Source organism: Orcinus orca, chromosome 8 (genome assembly GCF_937001465.1).
Source record: "Orcinus orca chromosome 8, mOrcOrc1.1, whole genome shotgun sequence".
Taxonomy (NCBI): domain Eukaryota; kingdom Metazoa; phylum Chordata; class Mammalia; order Artiodactyla; family Delphinidae; genus Orcinus; species Orcinus orca.
This window is the reverse complement of record NC_064566.1, coordinates 9,981,187-10,003,720: the sequence shown is the minus strand read 5'-3', so window position 1 is coordinate 10,003,720 and position 22,534 is coordinate 9,981,187. Positions and strand designations below refer to the sequence as shown.

Genomic DNA, 22,534 nt, shown 5'->3' with positions numbered 1-22,534 from the left:
CAGCTGGGAAGGAAACTGGCATCATCAGACACCTGGGCTGTGGATCCCAACTCTGCCACTTCCTGGCTGCGTGACCTTGGGACAAGTCACTTACCCTTTTTGAGTGTCGTGTTTCAGACTATGAAATAGGAAACATCTCCTTCCTTGTAAGATAATCAAGTGCTCAAGGGCCATTCACTAGCAAAGACATGCTCACGAACCAGGAGTCACATGTGATTCTAAGAAGACAGTCATGCGGTTCTCTGGTGTCTTCAGGTCTGCCCATTTCCGGGTCTGAGGGTCAGAACTAGCCCGAGGCTTTTGCAAGTTGCCCAGAGCTCAGTTAACCACAGTGTCATTTCAGCAGAGAAGGCTTTGATTCTTGAAAACACATTTAATGAAAATCAAGCTTCATAAGTGAAATGCCTACCCATGTGCAAAGAGGGGGAGCTGGTCCTATGACCAAGGTGCCCGGCAGTCATCCCAGTGGCTTCTGAGGGCTTCAGCCACTTGAGAAGTTCTGTCATGGTCCTCCTGCCAGCATCTGGCCACGTGGGGTGGGGTGGACAGTCAGCCTGCCAGGGGGTAAGGCCCACTCGGGACCCCAGGTGTCGTCATGCTGCTCGTCACCTAAGCACAGCAGTGTGGAGCCTGGGACCTGGCAGGGCCCGATTGGAGAGGGCAGTGCCAACACTTAGGAGAGGAGCAAGACGCCACCGCAGTCTCGTTGGAAGAGCGGCGGCACATTCTGGCATCACAGCCGAGACTGGGTGTGCCACGCACGTAGCTATCGTGGGGGCAAGTGAGGCACTTGGACGCTCAGTGAGGAACGCCTCTGGAGGTGGCCTAGCTCCCAGGGCTCTGCTGGGTACAATGCACCATGACTCTGGCATGTTTCATGGCAAGCTGGAGAGTGAAAATAGCGGAGCAAGTGCCCTGCCGAGAGAGCAAGGTTGAACCTGCCCGGGGACAGGCAGGCAAGCCTGGACCCGATGAGGGAAAGGAAAGGAGGCTCGAGGCACCCCTGCTACTCCTCCGTGGGACAGGCTGTTCTTGGGAGAGCAGGTTACCAGGGCTCATAAGGCTGTCCGACAGCACATCAGTCATAGGGAAGGGCTGGGATCCAGGCCCCAGTTGCAGCAGCAGCTAGAAGGGCACATACAACGCACGCAGAAACAGAATGCAGCAACGGGAAACAACAGCAATGGGCAGCCAGCTCCTCAGCTTCTCCTCTGCAGAAGCAGCTCTGCCATTCTCCCCTGTCCTTCCATCGCGTCACCGTGTTCCCGCCCAGCCTCGTGTCCAGATGGGCTGGATGGAGGTAACAGAGCAGATGAAGCCTGGCCCGGCGCAGCGGCCTAAACTTCAAGGGAAAGCTGAGGAAGCATCGGCTCCCTCACTTTTCACGGTATGGACTGCACTTGATTCCCAGGTCATCTGAGCTCTCGGGGTTCTCTGCCACATCCCTAGGGGTGTGAGGGGAAATGAGCCTGACTTCACGCGAGCAGGAGCGGCGTGAGCAGCCAGGGCAAGGAGGGCCTGGGGTAAACGAACGACCTGAGAAGTCAATGCCAGGAAGAGGTGGAGAAGCCAAAGCCACCAAGGAAAGCATGTGGGCAGCAAGCTGTGGAGAGAGCAGGTCCACCACGTAGACGAGGGGAGACTGGACGAGAGCCCCGCGGAGAGCAGAGCTTCTGAAGGAGTCCAGACCGCACCACCAACCACTCCTGGCAGCGCCTTCCTGCCTCACTCCCCGCCGTGCAACAGGGCCTGGAAAGACAGGCAGATGTACACAGGTTAATGGCATAACGTCAAAATGGCCCCTGACCTGCAGGAGTCACGCCAGGCCTGAGATGCTCAGACCCCAACCTGCAGGGCGAGTCCCAGCCCACGCCACCACACCTTTCAGAGAAGCTCCAAAGCCCCTCAGCCAATACACACCCCATCTCACCATGTCCCTCAGGTGCCTGCGTGGCCAAGAACAGGCAAAACGTGCTGCAAGCACTCAAGCCGTCACCAAGCAGCCGCTAGATACGCTCCCATCCCACTAGACGAGCCCTAAAGCCAAGGAAGTATAGATACGCTCCCATCCCACTAGACGAGCCCTAAAGCCGAGGAAGTAGAAATTACCGTACACCCTCATCATGCGCAAGCCCGTCCTCGGAGAAGACAAGGCTACACTTCCCCTCGTGAAACCACAGCAATCTGGGGAGGGGAGTAACCCCCACCCTCTCCCAGCGGACAGGCCCCCAGGAGCCTGAGCCCGAGCAGCTGCGCTTGCTGCAATGGCCAGGAGGTGCTGGGCTGCCACTGGTGCGCCCCGTCAGCCAGCCTAACCCCACCTTCAAGCACCTTGGTTTCCCACCACGTTACTGGGTTGGTCTTCCTGGCAAAGCCCAAGTCTTTACTGGGTGACCCTTCCCTAGACCCGGCCCTACCCCAACCTGGAATGGGAGACCAAAACCCCATACCTGTCTTTCGGCCTGCATCCCCAGCTCTGGGCGTTTCCAAGACGAAGCCAGCAGGATATAGAGCACCAGCAGCCCGAAGACCACCACCAGCATCCCAGAGCAGTTGGCAAAGACAGCCTCACTGGGCAGCCTGGAGTATGAGTTGGTGCCGTTTCTCCTGAGGATGACGAAACAATGTGGGCGCTCAAGAAACTTTTCTACCTGCTTTTGCCCAATGCGAGACTCAGTGCCACTAACAGAGGATAAGAAAAGCTTCCCAGGACCTGCTGTGACCTGGAATATTAACATACTTTCCAAGTCTCTGCCATGACAAGTGTCTGCAGAATGCTTTTTCCCTGTGAGGAAGCTAAAGCTCCCAGACGTGAAATGAACTTGTCCAGTTACATAACTAGGAAACGGCACAGCCAAGATCTATACCCAGGTCTGACCTCAAATCTTGTTTGCTTTTCACTGCACCCCCACTACTTCAAAGAACGGAGAATGGGAGTGGTTAGGCATGCAGCCTCTAGTCCTAACACAAAGCTCTGCCACTTACTGGCTGTGTGCCCTTAGGTGCATTACTAACCTCTCTGTGCCTCTGTTCCCTAATGTATAAGTGGCAATGACAACAAATGTTGTAGGGCAGTTAGAGGATTAAATTTAAGATGTTTAGAATAGTTTCTGCCACAGAGTAGGTTCTAAATCACTTTGATGCTGGGTATTTGCTGACCAGTTTACCAATTTCAGCCTAAAGAAAGACCGATTCCATTAACCTTCCAGATCAGGAACAAGCCCCATCCCAAAAGCTTCCCTCCCTTGGATGGGTCCTATGATCATCGAGTGCATCTTCTGAAGACCCTGTTCCTCCCCCTCCACCTTAGAGTTGGGGGCGCCGTCGCACTCACAGACTGGAGAAAAGCTTCTCATTAATGCCGGAAATGACAGATGCAATGGCCAGAGAGAGGATGGAAGCTCCAAAGAAGACGTGGATGGGTTTAAGGAGGCTGCGCAGCCGCACGGACGCCCAGGGCAGCAGGAAGACCGCAAAGCCCAAGAACCACTGTGGACACAGGAAGTACTTGATTGTACTGTGTGTGACCAAAGGCACGCCAGGTCATCCCACCCACCAGTGCCTCCTACCCATCAGTGAACCCTTGCCCTTATCTCCCAGCTCAAACCTCCCATCAGGCATTGCCCCAGCACCACACCTAGCCTCCTCACTGGGGTCTATTTGTCTTACACAAAGGAATGTAGGAATGTTACCTACATGAAATGCTTAGCTATCCCCAGTCTCCTGCAAACCCAGCCATCCTTGTTTGTCTCTGCTTCCTTCCTGTCCTGGCTCACAAAACTCATTTGTACAGGGCTGACATCAGAATACGGATACTACTTCTAGAATTGCTTCTGGTTCACAGAAAGGGGGGAGAGAAGAGGGCAGAAAAGATGATTTAGAGTCAGTGTGGTGCGTGCTGTGACAGAGTTAGCTTAGAGCGCTCCAGCACCACAGGTGGGCCGTGTGAGGGGTAAGAGCTGGAACAGGGTGAATTCGGGAACCACCAATCTCCCACAGCCCTTCAAACTGCCGATTCTACAGGATGTGCCCTGCAAGGCCGTCTCCAGGCAGTAAGCAGAGGGATATTTGGTGCTGATGCAAGTGAAGCCCCAACGAGAGCTGGCAGCTGTGGGAATCCAAAGGAGAACAGAGAGTACCCACCTGACAGGCGAAGAGGAAGACGGTGGTGATGCCCAGCCAGCTGTGCAGCGAGTAGAGATTGGGGATCTTTCTACGGCTGTGAAAGTCAAAGACGGCATGCAGCCCCAGTACAGTCAGGATGAAGGCCAGCAGGTGCATGGCTGCGTGGCCGAATTTCCAGGGCAGCTTGGGCCCTACCCATGACTGGGGCAGGCGGTAGACCAGTGATGCTGTAGGAGAGAGAGCAGTCCCTGGGCTCGGCCTCTTCCCCTGTGCTCACCCGTGCATTAGGGGAATTACCCTGACGTGATCCCAGACAGCCTCCCAACAAAAGAAGGAAATGCTAGGACATCAGTATCAACTCCTCAGCATCTTCCATCCTTGCATCATTTCTGGTATAGCCATCAACCATGAAGCGGGGAGACAAGGACCATGACAAAAGGGAGGAGCCAGAGGAGGGACAAGCTAGGAGTCTGGGATCAGCAGATACCAACTACTCTACATAAAATAAACAGTGGGTCCCTACTGCAGAGCACAGGGAGCCATATTCAGTATCTTGTAATAAGCTATACTGGAAAGAAATCTGAAAATATATACATATATATGTGTATATACATATATATATACACACACACATATATATATCTCTGAATCACTTTGCTGTACACCAGAAAACACAACTCTGTAAATCAACTATACTTCAATTTAAAAAAGGGGGGGGTGGGTAGAACAGGTTTCATGGACTTGCCATTCTGTCATAACAATAATAAATGCCACTTGTATGCAGTTTTACAGGTTGAAAAGCAATGTCACATCCATTATTTCACCTAACTGAATGAATTCTCACAACTGAAGTGAGTTGTCAAGGACACAGGCTTTAAGGTTAGATAACCGAGGTCCAAATCCAGGTTCTTCCTCTCAGCTATTTGGCATCTTCCTAAATCTCAGTTTCCTCATCTGTAAAATGGAGGCAACAATAGAGCCCGCCTCACAAGCTTCCTGTAAGAACAAAAGTGGGAGGATGTATCCAAAGTACACGGGGTAAGCTGCTATCATCACCGTCATTATTCCCCTTTTACAAGTGGCGAAAATGAGACTCACCTGGGCCCCAAGGCCTGCCTCTGAATGCACGGGGCAAGGATGGGTCTGGCAGGAGTAAGGAGACCCCTCAGGTACGGCCCCGACTGTGTCACGGAGGCTCCAGCCCCCGCTCCCTAGAGCAAGGGCTGGCAGGCTGCCGCTCACAGGCCAGGTGCAGCCCGCTGCCGATTTTCGTGAATAAAGTGTTTTTACTCCATATGGCTAAACGTCATTTATTGAAAAGAACATCTTGTCCCACAGCTCTGCAGAGCCACCTTTCCTCACTTGTCTATTCACTTATCACTACCACACTTTTTTTTTTAATTGGAATACAGTTGATTTACAATGTTGTATTAGTTCCAGGTGTACAGCGAAGTGAGTCAGTTATACATTTATATATATCCACTCTTTTTTTTTTTTTTTTTTTTTTGCGGTACGCGGAGCCTCTCACAGGCTCCGGACGCGCAGGCTCAGTGGCCACGGCTCACGGGCCCAGCCGCTCCACGGCATGTGGGATCTTCCCGGACCGGGGCATGAACCCGCGTCCCCTGCATCTGCAGGCGGACTCTCAACCACTGCGCCACCAGGGAAGCCCCAATCCACTCTTTTTTAGATTCTTTTCCCATATAGGCCATTACAGAGTATTGAGCAGAGTTCCCTGTGCTATACAGTAGGTCCCACGCTGTCTTAATTACAGTAGCTTTATAATAAACCTGAATAGACGGGAGAGTAAGCCCTCCAACTTTGCTCTTTTTCAAAACCACCTTGACTAATCTTGGCCCTTTGCATTTCAAGATAATTCAGTCTGATTGTCAATTTTCACAAAAATAAGCACTGAGACCTTGGGGTTGAAATTAACCTACAAAACGATTTCAGGAGAATTTACATCTTTACAATGTTTAGTCTTCCAATCCACTTACACAGTAGTATATCCCTCCATTTATTTAGGGCTTCTTTAATTTCAATACAGTTTTATATTTTTCTCTGTAGAAACATTATATGGCTTTTGTCAGATTTATGCCTAGGTAATTAATGCTTATGGATGCTATTATCAAATTATATTTGATATTAAATAATACTTTAAATAACATTAATTTTAAAATTTGTACTTATTTTTCCCCAGTTTTATTGAGATATAACTGACATACAGCACTGCATAAGTTTGTGTAGAGCATAATGGTCTGCCTTACATACATCATGGAATGATTACCACAATAAGTTTAGTGAACATCCATCTTCTTATATAGATACAAAATTTTAAAAATAGACAAAAACTTTTTTCTTGTGATGACAACTCTTTGGATTTACTCTCTTAACAGCTTTCATATATAACATACAGCAGGGTTAACTGTATTTATCATGTTGTACATTACATCCCTAGTACTTATTTATCTTAAAACTGGAGGTTGGTACCTTTTGACTGCCTTCATCCAATTCCCCTTCCCCCCACCCCTGGTAACCATAAATCTGCTGTCTTTTACTATGAGTTTGTTTGTTTTTGGAGTATAATTGACCTACAGCACTATGTTACTTCCTGTTACAAAACACAGTCATTCAATATTTCTGTACATTTCAAAATGATCACCATGATAGGTCTAGCTATGATCATCACCATACAAAGATATTACATAATTACTGGCCACATTCCCTACACTGTACCTGTGCCTCATTTGTTTTGCAACTGGAAGTCCATACCTCTTGCTCTCCCTCACCTATTTCTCTCCCCACCCCCACCACTATAAATAAAGTTTTATCAGAACACAGCTACACGTTTCCGTGTTGTCTCTGGCTGCTCTCACAACACAGTAGCAGAGCTGAGTAGTCGCAACATAGATCATAGGGCTTGCAAAGCCTAAAATATTTACTGTCTGGCCTTTAACAGAAAAAGTTCGCCAACCCCCGTCCAAGAGTATCCATGCAGCTACCCTTCTCAGATGCTCCCGTTCGCACGACTTCTTCCTCCACATGACACCTGGGCCCAAAAACAACCCACCCCACCCCACCCCCATAGCCCTGAACCCGACAGTAACAAAGGCCAGGATGGAGAGGGACAGCGCTGCCCTGTACGAGCCCGGGCCACACCATGTCTCCTCTGCTGACCTGTACTCACCAGCACTGTAGAACACCACCATGCCTGTAACCATGAGCACCGGGTGCCAGTTGAACATGAGGATGGTACCATCCCAGGCGAAGCCACCTTGCCAGTACGATATCCAATAGATGGTGGAGAGGATGCACATCAAGCCCAGGGAGCACAGCGCCAAGACGGACAGATAAAACCATCCCATAGCCATTCTGATCAAGCACTCCTAGAGAAAGCGGAAATCACATGTCCCTGTTGGCTCAGGCGCACCCCACACGCAGGCTAAAGGAGGTAACACTGACCTTGCTCTTGGCCAGAAGGGTGGTTCCCCTGCTATCAGCCTGGGCACTGTCCCATGAAGCCTTGATGGCTGGGTGAACCCAATCTCTGGTTATGAACAATGAGTGAGGCCCCGCCCCAGCACCTGGCAGCATACAGTGCAGCCAGCTTGGGCCTAGGGCTGGCCCTGGAGAGAGGTCTCCTCTGCTGCGGCTCGATGCCAAGGCTCTAGATCCAGAGCCCTAGGATGCGTCTCCCCTCACAGGACCAGAAGGTAAAGAATTATAACCCCACTCCCCATGAAATGAAAGGACAGAAATCAAAATCCAGGCTAGATCACACAAATGCCCAGGGCTTCAGTTCTAACGTAAGGAGGCAAAAATCACAATCTTCACACTACTATTAGGCCACTTGGGAGAAAGTGCTATAGGATCCCACTTCTGCAGCAAAGTTCTTCCCCAGACTGTGACCTCTATGGGCTAATCCTCCCATTGGGAGGTAAGGTGGGGTCTTCAGAGTCCCCATTCGCCACACCTTTAATTGAGCAAAAGCCCCCAGCTGTCTCCAGACCTGAAACTTCTGCTTTCTCTTCTCTGGGGAAAGTCCAGAGGAGAAAAGAGGAAGCAAGAACTCATGATCTAGAAAGCAAGAGTTTATCTTGAGGTTCCCACGTGTACCTGATAAACTTAGAAACCAACCCGGGTTTCAGGCATGGTGAATGCCTAGCCCCCTAAGCAGCTGCTCTTAAAATTTATTTATTTATTTATTTTTGGCTGTTTTGGGTCTTCGTTTCTGTGCGAGGGCTTTCTCCAGATACGGCAAGCGGGGGCCACTCTTCATCACGGTGCGCGGGCCTCTCACTATCGCGGCCTCTCCAGACGCGCAGGCTCAGTAGTTGTGGCTCACGGGCCCAGTTGCTCCGCAGCATGTGGGATCTTCCCAGACCAGGGCTCGAACCCGTGTCCCCCGCACTGGCAGGCAGATTCTCAACCACTGCACCACCAGGGAAGCCCAGCAGCTGCTCTTAAAAGCCAGGCTGGGCTTCCCTGGTGGCGCAGTGGTTGAGAGTCCACCTGCCGATGCAGGGGACGCGGGTTCGTGCCCCGGTCCGGGAAGATCCCACATGCCGCGGAGCGGCTGGGCCCGTGAGCCATGGCCGCTGAGCCTGCGCGTCTGGAGCCTGTGCTCTGCAACGGGAGAGGCCACAGCAGTGAGAGGCCCGCGTACAGCAAAAAAAAAAAAAAAAAAAACAGGCAAGTGGGCGTGAGTTGGCAGGCAGTCTGCAAAGCCACAGGACACCCCTGCTTTCAGCATGGGCACAGCTCTCAAGGCAGGCACACTGCCCCGTGGACTCAGGCCAAGAAGCTGACACAGTGGCTTCCTGCAGTTGAGGTCCCTCAATCTGAACCAGCTAACAGAGAAGAGGCCCCTAAAATCAAGAACTCCCAAGAAGATAAAACACTTGACCCTCACCTTTATACCTACTGGCAGGCTGACAGAGTGGTGGCCTGGACTCCAATTCTTATGCTCTGAGGCTCCTTAAGCAACTCACTTAACATTTGTAGGACTCAGTCTTCTCATCTGAAAGAAAACCATGGCAATAGGATATAACTTACTGAAAGGCAGCTCTGAGCAGACACCACACCAGAACCTTACACACATGATCCCATCTACTCATCTTGACAACCCCGTGTGGAGTTATCCCCATTTTATAGATGAGGAAACTAAGGCTCAGACAGACTAAATAGGACCCAGTAAGTGGGCAGGGAGTTTCAAACCCTTGTCTATTCAGTTTCAAAGCCCATGTTTTTAATTTGACCACAGGTTGTCAGAGAGTCGAGAAAATGTATGTAAGGACATTGTGAGAGTACAGTATTATAATTTTCTTAGTATTGTTACAGCATTTCATCCTAACGACTAACAAAAACCTCAAGCTCATGGCCCCCATGGCTGCCCAGGCCTCTCAGTGTCCCCAATTCCATGTCGTGCCAGCTCTCTCCATGCCAGGTGTCCACCTAACCACAAACAGATGCTAAGCTGTCACAAAGAGATCCAAGGTGGCAGTAATCTCTGAGAAAGTAAAATCTGAGGTCTGGGGGAAAAAATAAGCTTCCAGGAGGTTGGAGAGAGAAAACCATGCCACCTGATTTCTAGAAGCTTTCTACCTTAGCTACTGAGCTCAGAGATTTGCTACCCAGCCTCAAGAGTTATCCCCTTAGTTCCTGTAAGGGCAGCAGAAGTTTCAGGTCACCAGAGGTTCAATCATCCCCCCAGTGAAGTGTCAGCACAAAGGAGCTCTCGGTCAGCAGGCTCCATCCACTGAATAATATCTACTTTTTTTTCCCCTCCCTTTGTAAGAGGAAAAAAGAAAATATAATCCAAAAGGGATCACATCTACCCCCCTAGAAGAGGTCCTGGATTACTGCTCTGGGACAGACTTGGAAAAGACAATGGGGACACTTCCCTAACAGACGGCTGGAATGTTTTACCAACAGTACACAGCCGAGCCCTCCCTCTGCTCGAAATAGAGAGCAAAAGGAGAGAAAAAGGAAGAATGCAGTGAAAATTGCAATCCAAATGCTAAGAATATCCTCTCATTTATTCCAAGAGAACAGGATGTGCTAAGATTTCAGGATGTGCCCACCAGTCCTATTCTGCCCTCACTTGTAGAGACGCATTCTAAGACAAAAGTCGGCAAACTCCTGTAAAGGGCCAGAATGGTAAGTATTTTAGATTTTGCAGGCCATAGGGTTTGTCACAACTATGTCATCAACTCTGCTGATGTATTGCAAGAGCAATCATAAATAATACTTTCACAAATGAACATGAGCTATGTTCAGAAAAACTTTATTTATGGACAAAGAAATTTCAGTTTTTATATCATTTCCACATGTCACAAAATATCATTTTCTTTTTTTTTTTTTCAATCATTGAAAAATGTAAAAACCATTAGGCCAGCCAGATTTGGCCTGTGGGTCATGTTTGTTGACCCTGATCTAAGGAGTCTACTCTCCAACCTAATATACTTCTCAATCCCTTAGCAAAAAGGATTCTCCCAGGCTGCACTAAAACAGATCAGGCCCTGGTGTAGGAAATGGGTATATCCTACTTGGCCCTAGCCTTAGGAAAAGGCTCTATTCCAAACCCTTTCACAATTATTTAGAAGTGCAAATAGATGAAGGAACAGGAAGTCTGTTTGTTGCTCCCACTTCTCAGATGAATGGTGCGGGCTTTAGGAATCCTGAGAACCAGATTTAGGGCTCAAGTCCTGAACTCTTATCTTACGGATCAAAAATATTCGGGCCCAGGGCTTCCCTGGTGGCGCAGCGGTTGAGAGTCCACCTGCCGATGCAGGGGACGCGGGTTTGTGCCCCGGTCCGGGAAGATCCCACATGCCGCGGAGCGGCTGGGCCCGTGAGCCATGGCCGCTGAGCCTGCGCGTCCGGAGCCTGTGTCCCGCAACGGGAGGGGTCGCAACAGTGAGGGGCCCGCGTACCGCAAAAACAACACAAAAAAAATTCGGGCCCAAAGAAGGAAAGTGACTTGGCCACGGTGAGTGGCCGAGCTGGTACAAGGCTCCAGGTTCACTCCCCCTGTGCTCCAAGGACTCCTCACTTCCAAACGCAGCTTCGTAGTCAGAGACTCAGGAGTGAGGGGCCCTAAATTCCACTCAGGAGGTAGATAAGCAAGGCCCTCCTTAGCACCTGAGTGATTACAGCCCCGCCCTTCGTACGGCCTCTGGTCGGCCTCAGGTGTCCAGAGTAGGGTTCCAGGAACCCGGGGACCGATCCCTGACTCCTCCGCCGGGACCAAGATCCCTTGGTCCCAGCTAACCTTGGGTGCAAATTAAGGCGAGGGGCTCCACCTGCTGACTGCGACTTCCGAAGAGCTTCTGTGCTTTCCAAAGAGCTTCCTTCCACCACCTGTGTAAGTAAGGGCACAGAGAACGATGTCCATTTCGTAAAAGAGAAAACTGAGGCCGAGCGAGGGGTCCCGACAGCGCGAAGCGAGGCAGTAGCAGAGCCAGCACTCGACCCCAGGTCCCTGAACTCCCAGCCCGGGCTCTTTCTCACCCCTGAACCACAGTGGAACGCAGGGGTACTGGGGTCTCCGAGACCCGCCTCTTGCCACCCGGCGCCGGACCCGCAGCTCCCGACGCTCCTGGGAGATGGAGTGAGAGACTCTCAAGAACTCCCGCTATCACCAGTCACAGCCGCTCTACAGCCAACTGGCGGGGCCACTCTGTCACCTTATAGGCTTGTAGCACTTCCGGTGGCGCGCGCTCCGCGCGCGCGGCCGCCTGGGAAATGAAGTCCAGAGCCGCGGGGTGGCCGGCAGACAAGGTGCTGACACTAACTCCAGTTCCTCCACGGGCGTTTCTTCCCCAAGCCCGGGCTTCCAGGGACCAGGAACGCCGTCACGGATCGGTCCTGTCCCTCACCCCCACCCCCTCGATTCCGTGGAAGCGGAAATGTTCGGGCCGATGCGAAGCCTCTGGCCAGGGGCTGGCCCTCGACAAGGCCGCACGCGGGGTGGGCGGGAGGCCTTGGCCCGCAGCTGGGAGCCCTGGAACAGGGCGCAGCGACGCCGAGAGAGGGGCGGGCCCAGGAATGCGGGGGCCGAAACATGGCGACCGAGCGGGCCAAAGAGCGGGGAGAAAAAGCCGAGGACAAGAGGGTAGCACGGCGCAGACGGAGCCCGCGTCACCCATCTACTTCCGGAATTTAAAACCGGTTTCCGGAAGCCAGGACGGTGTCCCCGTGACAACCGACGTTGGGCCTTCTAGGTGAGAACGCTGAGGAGGAGTGGGTAAAGTGGCCAGAAGTCGGAATTTTGTTAATTGCTTTGGTTTTGGTTTTTTGGTAAGGCAGCCCTATTTTAAAGTGGATTAGGAAGGGTGAGGAAAATTACTCAGGGGACAGAGAGAACGCGGCAGATAGCGGTGGACAAACTGTGAAGACCGCTTCATTACCTTGGGAATCACCGCTGCCCTAACCCGACGTGAGGGTCATCCTTCCCGTAGAGATGGCGGTGGGCGGCTCTATATAACGGATCCTCACAGCAGCCTTCTGTGGTGGCCTGTGAAGTAGTAGTTAAGAGCACGGGCTTTGTTTTCACACGTAGTTGTGAATCCTGGCTCTGCTCACCTGCAACATGGAGGAACGACTTGAACTCTGACCCTGTGTCCTTGCCTGTAGAATGAGGATAATTCTTGCCCACCTTGCAGAGTAGTTGCGAAGATTAAAGGAAATTGTCTTGGTTGACCAATTTATCATGGTGTCGGTATGTAGCTGGTAGCTATCGATATTATTTGATGAATAAGGAGACTCGGTTCAGAGAAAAGCACCTTCGTACATCCACTAAAGTGGGACTTCTCCATCAGGTGAGGTGGACGAGGTTCCGTAGCTTCTCAGAGCCTCTGTGTAAAGTGGGGTAATAAGCGTAAGAACTGCTGCTTCTCAAGATGGGTGTAGGATTAAATAAGGAAATGAATATGAAGAGTTTGTAAACCGTAACATTTTACCGATATGAATTTAATCGTTCTGTAACACTTCGAAGCATTTTGAAATTTGTTCATAGATTTGATCCAGCTGGAGGGGGTCACAGGACACCCCCAAAGCAGCTTCTGGGTCTTGGAATAAATGAAAATAAAAGCCCAGCTCCCCTTACCTGGTGCCACTGTGTTGCTACCATAACCGTAAACGTTAGGAGAGCACTGTTTCCTCTCAGCTTTTTCTGCCTGCACCACTTCCCGCTTCTCCTATGCCAGCATTTGTTTTTCCCATGTAGTTACATATAAACCTGTCAGTTATGTAAGAGGCAGCTTTGTGCAGTAGTTAAGAGCACAGACTCTGGACCAAGACTGCCTAGATCTGAATGCTAGCTCTGCTACTTATTAGCAATGTGAACTTGGACAAGTTATTTTACCTCCCTGGGCCTCAATTGTCCCCTCTGTAAAATGGGGAGAGTAATAGTGTGTCTTCTACCTCAAGGGTTATTGAGAGATTTGAGTAACGTTAGCACTTAGAATTGTAAGCAATATTGTAAGTGATATACAAAGGTTTTGCTGCTGCAGTTAGTAATAGAATTAGTATTGTTACATGACCAGACAGTCACTGTGTGTAATATCCCTAGATTCCTTTGGACTCAAAAGAGCTGTACATCTAGAGGGTTCCAGTCATGGAAAAAGGTTTGAGGGGGAGGGTCCCTGGAAGGAGTGACTAGTTGAGGTTTTTCTGTTGTTGTTGGTTTTGTTCGTTGATGTTTCCCAAGCACCTAGAATGGTGCCTGGTACATAATAAGTCCTCGGTAAATATGTATTAATGAATTTCTAACCTCCTTTTTTTTTTTTTTTTTTTTTTTTTTGCATCAGTAGGCCCTTGTCTGAGAGCAAGGGAAACAGCTCTGATTCTGAGGAACTATAGCTTCTCCCTCAGTGCCTGGGAGAGTACTAGGACTGCTTTCTGGGAACTGTGGAATGTGCCCTTGGGGGCCCAAGATAGCAGAAGGAAGATGCTCCAGACCAGTAACTATAGCCTGGTGCTCTCCCTGCAGTTCCTGCTGCTGTCCTATGACCTCTTTGTCAATTCCTTCTCGGAGCTACTCCGAATGGCTCCCGTCATACAGCTGGTGCTCTTCATGTAAGTTCAGTGGGTGGGACAGCTCAACCCAAGCAGTCTGAAGTCCCCGACAATCATAATTTAGCATTTTAAAGTTATTAATAGAGAAATATCAGGGAATATAAAATTGCACTTTGTCCTGGGTACTCCATGGTCCATAGACATGTCATGGTCCATAGACATGGGCCTGTTTTGATATACTTCTTCTAACAAGGGTTTGGGACACAGGGAGCAGTGCACATTGAAAATGAGGGCCAGATTGCTGACACTGTCATTTTCTCTATCTTCGAGTAGAAATATTGTCTTACGGTGCCATGAAAGAGGGTTACAAAATGTCAAGTAGGGCTTCCCTGGTGGCGCAGTGGTTGAGAGTCCGCCTGCTGATGCAGGGGACGCGGGTTCGTGCCCCAGTCCGGGAAGATCCCACATGCCGCAGAGCGGCTGGGCCCGTGAGCCGTGGCCGCTGAGCCTGCGCGTCTGGAGCCTGTGCTCCACAACGGGAGAGACCACAATAGTGAGAGGCCCGCATACTGCAAAAAAAAAAAAAAAAAAAAAAAAAGGTAATTTCAAATAGTAATAAATGTTATACAATGGATATAAAGTACCTGGGGTGGGGAGGGAAAGGCTACTTTAGGTAGTGGGGTGAAAGAAAAGTCTTTTTGAAGAGGGGACATTTGCACTGAGACATGAGACGTGAATGGCACTAAGGCAGCCAGGCATGCACAGATGAGGGAAGGTGCATTGCTGTCTTGCTAGAGGAAAACGTCTGACAGGACCAGGTTATGTGACAGACAGGGCTGGCATTTTCTGGATACAGGGAGGAAACTAGCTGCTTCTCACAGGTGCCTGGGAGCTTTGTTGAGTGGGGAGTGTCAGCAGGAAAGCCTTGTCCATAGACTGCCACTCAACTGATGGGGCCAGCGGGTAGTTTTAGCTTCGTGTCATTTGGGGTCCAAAACCCAAACTACCTCTGGGGGGGTTTCAGCGGACTATATATAACAAGGAAGGACAGACTCCATGGTGTCCCTTAGGACTCAGGGCTGGCTCTTGGGTCCTCCCCAGGCCTCCATTTGGCCGTCCTTTTGTTTTCTGTGTCTGCAGCATCCAGGATATTGCAGTCCTCTTCAACATCATCATCATTTTCCTCATGTTCTTCAACACCTTCGTCTTCCAGGCTGGCCTCGTCAACCTCCTCTTCCATAAGTTCAAAGGGACCATCATCCTGACAGCTGTGTACTTCACCCTCAGCATCTCCCTTCATGTCTGGGTCATGGTAAGAGTGAGGCTCTGAATCCTTAAAGGGCTAGGAATGTTTTTCTGTGGGAACCCAGAATCTCTGGATGTTTATATCTCACAGAGTCCTTGATAAGAAACAGATGAAATGAATGTGGTCCAGCCTGAAGCTGGACACATGAGAATTTCATAAGGCACTTTTATCTAACCTTATATGTTGAAGAACAGCCTTATCCAAGAGTCCAGGGACACTTCTGGAACATTCAATTCACTTTTGCCCCAAAAGGCCTGCCAAGGCTAAAACAGGAAGTTGAATCTGTTTCATCGTTAGCTGTTTGGGCAGGTGAGTGTTGGTACAGCATATTCTTAGGCATCAGCGTCCCGTGGGAAATAGGCAGGCGTGCCGCTGGCCCTTCAGTGCTGCATGCCCTCTGACGCATCCCCATCACTTACACTAGGAAAACCGACCCCCAAGATGCCTCCCTTTGGTTCTAACATAGGCCTCAGAGCAGATCTAGTTTTCATGGTTTCAGATTTGTTTTTTTGTTGTTGTTGTTTTGGCCACATGGCATGGCTTGGTGGGATCTTAGTTCCCTGAGCAGGGATTGAACCCCTGCCCCCTGCAGTGGAAGCACGGAGTCCTAACCACTGGACCGCCAGGGAATTCCCTCAGATTTCTTCTGCTTCACAAATTCTTCCATCCCTTTGGGTATTTCATGTGCTTCTCATGTACTCATTTTATGGAACATATTAAAACCTCAGGGTTCTCTAGTCATTTCTTTACTAAAGGTGCCTTCTCAGACCAAACGTCCCGTTAGGTTGCCCTTGTGATTCCACAGAGAGAACTAGAGCTCACAGGGAAGAAGCAGAGCAGTGCCGAAATCTCAAGGTGCTTCCCGGAGAGGATTGTCTCTGCTCTGGTTCCTGGAGCCAAAATAGTCCTGGCTTTGTACTGTGAAGCTGTTAATCTGATTAAACCCTGAGTGTACCAAGCCTTTATCTGACAGGAACTGAGCCTGAGATTTCCAAGGCAAGACAGTGACCATGCTGAACTCCTGAGATGATGTGTATCATTTCTCCTCGGCAAAGGCTACGGGATGAAATGGAATAAATGGCTTAGTTCAAACTTCCTCCCTCAGAGTTACAAGAATTTTCCCTCTGTAGCAAAAAAAAAAAAGGGAACTTGAGGTTCCTTTGAAAAGCACTCCTCGGGCTTGTGGAAAGAAAGAACGGGGGTGCATTAGCCTGATATTAAACCAGGTGGCATCTCTGCAGCTAACCAAGTTGGAGATGTGAGGGCCTCATCTAGCCATTCACATTTCTCTGTGTACTCATATCTCCTTCAGAACTTACGCTGGAAAAACTCCAACCGCTTTGTCTGGACAGATGGACTTCAAACGTTATTTGTATTCCAGAGACTAGGTAAGGACCAGAGCATCCTCAGGCCTCACTTTGGTCCCACCTGTGGCTCTGGCAGCCAGGGCCTTGATCCTGGCTTCCCAGCCCATCACAAGCAGCATGGGATGAGTGGGACAGCCACACCAAGAGCAGGAGAGACCACTGCCCTCTGCCCTTCCTGGGAGTCACTGGGAAAGCATGAGGCAGGGCCCCTCAGCCTCGTCCGGTTATGTTCTTACCCTGAAACAAATACTCAGGAGCATCCCTGAGGCTTCTTTTCTGTTTATTATCCACAGCGGCAGTGTTATACTGTTACTTCTACAAACAGACAGCTGTGAGACTGGGTGATCCTCGCTTCTATCAGGACTCCTTATGGCTGCGCAAGGAGTTCATGCAAGTCCGAAGGTGACCGCTTCTTGTCACACTGATGGATGCCTTTCCTTCCTGACAGAAGCCACATTTGGGGCTCTGCAGAGGGGATGGTCAGCCCTGTGCACTAGGAAGCAGCTTGACATTTCTAGGACAGGCCCAGGCCAGTTGTGTTCAGCAGTTGAGAAGGAAGATCCTCCCTCTAGCAAATGAAAGTGTTCCCTAATACAGACTCCCGTACATCATCCCTTCCCGGCCTCCTGCCGCAGTTCTGCCCCCTTTCCTTTCCTGTTCTCTACCCCTCTTCCTCACAGAGGGCTCTGTGGCTTTATCCTGGGGAAGCTTTCCACTGAGCCCAGTACAGGAGGAACTCCCAGCCCCTGTTCCATTTGCACTACACACTGATGACTGAAGGATGCAAAGAGTGACTTTTCTGGGCTCCTGACTGATCACACCTCAGACATTTAGATTTTATACCCAAGGTACTTTTTCTACATTTTATAAATAGGAAGTAAATTCTTTACCATAAATGATGGCCTCTCTGCCTCGCTAGATCTCTTCGTGGTTAAGAGACATGCCAAGTCCTAGCCTTAGCATCTACTTGGTCCAGTGGCAGATGGAGCCACAGAGCAAATACGGATATTTACTGAATCCCACTGTGAGGACAAGGTGAAATTCGGGATGTAATTTGATGCCCCACCCCCATCCCTGGTGTTCCAGACTTCTGTGTTTTATTCAGTCTCTCCCCCTGTCAGAGCCCTAAATTGCCTTCAGAAGAGTAAAAAGGTTCCCTAGACTCTTTTGGCAAAAGAAAAGTTTGTGTGCCCATAGTATCAGTTTTCTACTGCCAGAATAATGTTGTGTAACAGACCCAGCACCAACCTTCAGTGGCATGTAACAATAAACAGTTCCATGGCTCTTGAGTCTTGGGGTTCAGCTGATCTGTCTGGGTTTGGGTAATTTTTGCTGGGCTTGCACATGTGTCTGTGGTCAGCTGTGGGTCAGCCAGGCAGGTGTGATGATCTTGAGATCCTTGATTCTTGGCTAACTTAGGCTGGCCTCAGCTGGACTGACTCTGCTTCACATGACTTATCCTCCAGCAGACTTGCCTGGGTCTGTTTATAGACAGTGGCAGGGGAGCAGGAGAACAAGCCCTAGGGTGCAATCCCATTTCAAGCCTCTACTTGTATTGTGTCTCCAGACTCCCATAGGTCAAAGCAAGTCATGTGACTGAGCCCAGTGTCTGGGAAAGTGCTACAGAGTTTCCTGGCAAAAGACATGGATACCAAAAAAAAAAAAGGACATGGATACAGAGAGGGCCATTAATTCAGTCAGTCTACCCCCCCCCCCAGAAAGTTGCTCTGTGAAACTCATTATTTGGAGATACTCTAGCCCAGGAGTTAGCAAACTTTCTGTAAAAGGCCAAATAGTAAATATTTTAGATTTTGAGGGCTGTGTGGCCTCTGTTGCAATTACTCAACTCCGACATCTTGTAGCATGAAAGCAGCCAGAGATGATACATAAATGAATGACCTATGTCACAAAATATTTTTCTTTTGGTTTTTTTTTCAACCATGTGAAAATGTAAATGTAATCTTAACTTGAGGACCATATAAAACAGGCTAGAGTTGCCCCCAGGCCATAGTATGCTGACCCCTGGTTTAGAAGGCTGGAATGAAGTTCTGGGGAAAAAGAGACTAGTTAATCAGCCATGCTGTCCAGATTTATCAGATATTTTTTTAAAAAGGTACAGTGTTCAAAGAAAATACCTAAGATCCCATATCCTATAATTGGAAGAAGCGACCTAAAAAGTCCTAACAAAGCTACTGTCTATACTTACTATACCTTCATCTGTACAAAAAAATGACAATAGCCCAATTTTAAAAATATTTTCATAAAAGCTCTTAATAGGAATATTATGATCCCCTTTGTTCATCACAATCCCTGAAAGGCAATTTTCTGTGTCCCAGAAGGAATCAGGGCTAGGCCGTCCTCTGTAGTCTGCAGCTAGTGAGTACAAGCAAATGCCTGTTCCTCACTCACGGTATAAATGGAACTTTGTGGCCCCAGGAGTCTTGGGGCAGGGGTGGTGTTCCTTCCTTCCTCTCTCCTCCCTCCCTCTCTTCCTTTCTTTCTTTTCCTTAATAGTTAATACATTCATGTGATACAAAATTCAAGTTATAAAAAGTTTTATGCAGTTATTCTTCCCACGGCTATATCTCAACCGCCGAGTTCCTTCTCCCTCCCCTCCTTGACAATCTACATTTACTTAACATACCTCTTACAGACAACAGAACATTTCAGAAACATTTTTACAAAAGAAAAAACTTGCCATATCCAACCCCAGTTATTTATTTCAAATCTTGGACAGTATGTATTCATATTCTATACACAGTTGTGATTATGGGGAATAAGCCATAACATAGTTTGCTTTTTTTTTCACTTAGCAGTAGGAATATATTTTTAAGTGATGATATAAATTGACTGCTTGGGGACAGTCAGTTTTCAAAGATCAGAGGAAGAAAATAAACACTTTAAAAGTGCTTAGAGACTTCTAGTAGCATGGAGTTGCTTCTGGCTGCCCAATGCTCTACTCAAGAACTAGAAAAACCAGATAAAATATAAAACTTGTCTTTATAAAAGGCCTTAGAGAATTCCTGAAGGAAAGAGGATTAAAGGCCCTAAATTTTTGAAGTAGAGCGAATCATAGAGACGTGAGCTGAAAGTTTGCAGCACATTTTCCTGTGGGAGCATTTGCTGACTCGGGGTTTGAGCAAGAGGCTGAGAATCCAAGCATGGCCCAGACAAGAGGGTTGCAGCCGGGGACCAGAGAAGCCAGCTGAGCTTAGTGCTCTCGTGACACCGGAGGAGCAAAGCTGGGGACTGGAAGAGCCTTAAAAACAACACATTTTCTGTTCAAGATACTTAACAAATTCTGAAGCTGTGTAGGGCCAGAGGCTATGGAAAGCTAAGCCTCAAACCTCTGAAAAGCAGAATCGAATTTTTGGCACACTTATTGTGCTGATGATTAGAATTCAGGACCCACCAGGGGGAGGGGACTGGTGAACACACAGGGCTTTCAGTTGCAAGCTCAGGGGGGCTCCTTACTAGGAACAAGGTGAAACAGGTAGACTGAGGCTTATCATACTCACAATGTAGCCACAGACCATGTAGTCCCTGAGTGGGTTAAGGTGATCGGCCCCCATTCCATTTGCGTAGCAGAGGAAAGAGTGGAAGAAAAAACATCTAGAGATGCTCTAATTTTTTTATACACAATTTCTGGATCTACTAGCAAGTCAAGAGATACTATTTAAAACCATAGCAAAAGTAGAAAATAGAAACAGATGAGCCAAATATTGGAGAAAGTTGACAAGGAGTTTAAACTATGATTGATATGCTCAAGGAATAGAGGGAAATATGAAAGAAATAGATTAAATATTTAAACTACACCTAGGGACTTCTAATAATGGCTAAGATGCTTGGGAATGACCCCTCCACAAACAACAACTGTAAAACCTGGACATAATACGAAAAACAGCTACTACAGACACTGGAGAATGAAGGGAAGCGGAAAGTTTGGTGGGGAGTTCACACTCAGAAGAGGATTGTGCAGAGAAAGCTCCCTGTTTTTGCTGCTTGTAACTTAGCAGCTGACAAAGTGGTAGGTACAATAGGCTGGTGGAAAATCACAGTTCGAGTACTGAGCCAGGGCAGCTGAAGCCCCTGGAGGGAAAGATGGGAGTCTCAGAAGGGAAGAGCCAGAGAGAGGGGAGTCCCCAAGTTCTGTCTGCCCACATCTCTGCCCAAACTCTGGACCACAAATGAGCCAATCAGACTCAAGGCAGCTCAGCTAAAGACTGAACATCTAAACTAAGATTGGAGCTGCCACCCCGTAAGTGTGATTTGCACTGTATCCCCACCCAAGCTAATTGCCTAGTAAAAGAACCATCACTCTTTGGAGACAAATAATAGAAACCAGAGTCTCCACAGTTTAACATTGAAAACTGACACCAACACTGAGGTGATCCAGATACTGGAATTAACATACCAGGTTATTAAAGCAGCAATGAAAGTATGTTCTCGGTGAGTAAGAAGATAGGCAAGCTACCTACCTGAGCATAGAAACAAATGACTTGAAAGATAGAAACGCCGGAAATAAAAGTCACAGTAACTGAAAATTTTTAAATTAAATGGATGGATTTAACAGCAAAAGAGGTGATTACAGAATGGGTCAATGAACTAGAAGATAAACCAATAGAAATTACCCATGCTGTAGGACAAAGGAAAAAAGGATTTTTAAAAAAGACTCACAGATCAGTTAGATAAGGTCAAACAGTCTGACAGATATGTGATTGGAGTCCTAGGAAGAGAGCAGAAAAAAATATTTAAAAGTCAAAAATTTCCCAAATTTGATGAAAGAAATTTACAGATTTTAGATACTCCACAAAGCCACCTTGAATAACACCGAAAGGCCACATCTAGGAACGTGATCCTCAAAATTACTGAAAGCTAAAGATGAAGAGCAAATCTTGAAAGCAAGAGAAAAACAACACACCACATACAGAGGAACAACCATTAACAGCTGCCTTCTCACCGGAAATCAGAGGCCAGAGGAGAGTGTAACAACATCTCTAAAATGCTACAAGAAAAAGAAGGTCAACTCAGAAATCTAAATTTACCAAAAATATACTTCAAGAAAGAAGTTGAAATAAAGACGTTTTCAGATAAAACTAAGAGAATTCATCGCCAACAATCCTACGCTGTAAGAAATGTTAAAGGGGTTATTTGGCTTGAAGGGGAGTGATAACAGAGGGAAACTCAGATCCTCAGAAAGAGATGGAGCACATCAGAAATAGTATCTGAGTAAATATAAAGACCATTTTTAAATGTTTTTCCTATTAATTTTTTTATAATACATATGAATATAAGATGCAAATTTTTTTTCAAGTACACAGAATATTCGGTATAAGCCGCATGCTGAGCCATGAAACAATTCTCAGTACATTTAAAGGAATAAATTAAAAGGATAAAGAGTATGTTCTTTGACAATAATGGAATTGAGTTAGAAATTAGTAACAATAAGATAGCTCGGTGGTTCAGTCGAAGTCCAATCAGGAGATAGAACCACCCAGTAATTTAAACATGGCAGGGTTAATATATAGAATCATTAAATTATAAGAGGAGAACTATAAAGATGTAAAGAGAACTCTAAAAGGGTTCCTGAGGGCTGAGGAACCATAGGTCCCCCACCCCCAAGGCTGGGGTTCAGACCTCATGGCAGCCTACTGGGTGGTGGACAGGTTCACTGGCTTGCCCAGGCCAGAGCTGGTTCACAGTTGCCAGGCAAGAA

The 22,534-nt window shown here is 48.2% G+C and overlaps 2 protein-coding genes across 12 annotated transcripts; one reads left to right on the top strand and one right to left on the bottom strand.

Moving 5' to 3' along the window:
* Positions 1-353: 353 nt before the first annotated feature.
* On the bottom strand, positions 354-11,934 carry LOC101271896 (lysosomal membrane ascorbate-dependent ferrireductase CYB561A3). Of its 7 annotated transcripts, none has more exons than XM_033414023.2 (8): positions 11,814-11,934; positions 11,399-11,487; positions 9,038-9,145; positions 7,313-7,511; positions 4,144-4,352; positions 3,335-3,489; positions 2,451-2,607; positions 354-1,290 (listed from the first exon to the last, which is right to left on the bottom strand). In XM_033414023.2, exons 4-8 carry the CDS (start codon positions 7,494-7,496, stop codon positions 1,255-1,257), a joined length of 741 nt encoding a protein of 246 aa, XP_033269914.1. In that variant the 5' UTR covers positions 7,497-7,511; positions 9,038-9,145; positions 11,399-11,487; positions 11,814-11,934; the 3' UTR covers positions 354-1,254. The 7 variants fall into 7 exon arrangements, with proteins under 7 accessions (XP_033269914.1, XP_033269907.1, XP_033269891.1 ...); XM_033414016.2 differs by having other exon boundaries at positions 11,430-11,487; XM_033414000.2 differs by lacking the exon at positions 11,814-11,934 and adding an exon at positions 11,638-11,804.
* Positions 11,872-18,125, top strand: TMEM138 (transmembrane protein 138). 5 transcript variants are annotated; one of them, XM_049714417.1, is made up of 5 exons: positions 12,211-12,350; positions 13,941-14,205; positions 15,286-15,457; positions 16,764-16,839; positions 17,112-18,125. In XM_049714417.1, exons 2-5 carry the CDS (start codon positions 14,078-14,080, stop codon positions 17,222-17,224), a joined length of 489 nt encoding a protein of 162 aa, XP_049570374.1. In that variant the 5' UTR covers positions 12,211-12,350; positions 13,941-14,077; the 3' UTR covers positions 17,225-18,125. The 5 variants fall into 5 exon arrangements, with proteins under 5 accessions (XP_033269846.2, XP_049570374.1, XP_033269875.1 ...); XM_033413984.2 differs by having other exon boundaries at positions 12,317-12,947; XM_049714418.1 differs by having other exon boundaries at positions 12,317-12,947; positions 13,938-14,205.
* Positions 18,126-22,534: the final 4,409 nt, after the last annotated feature.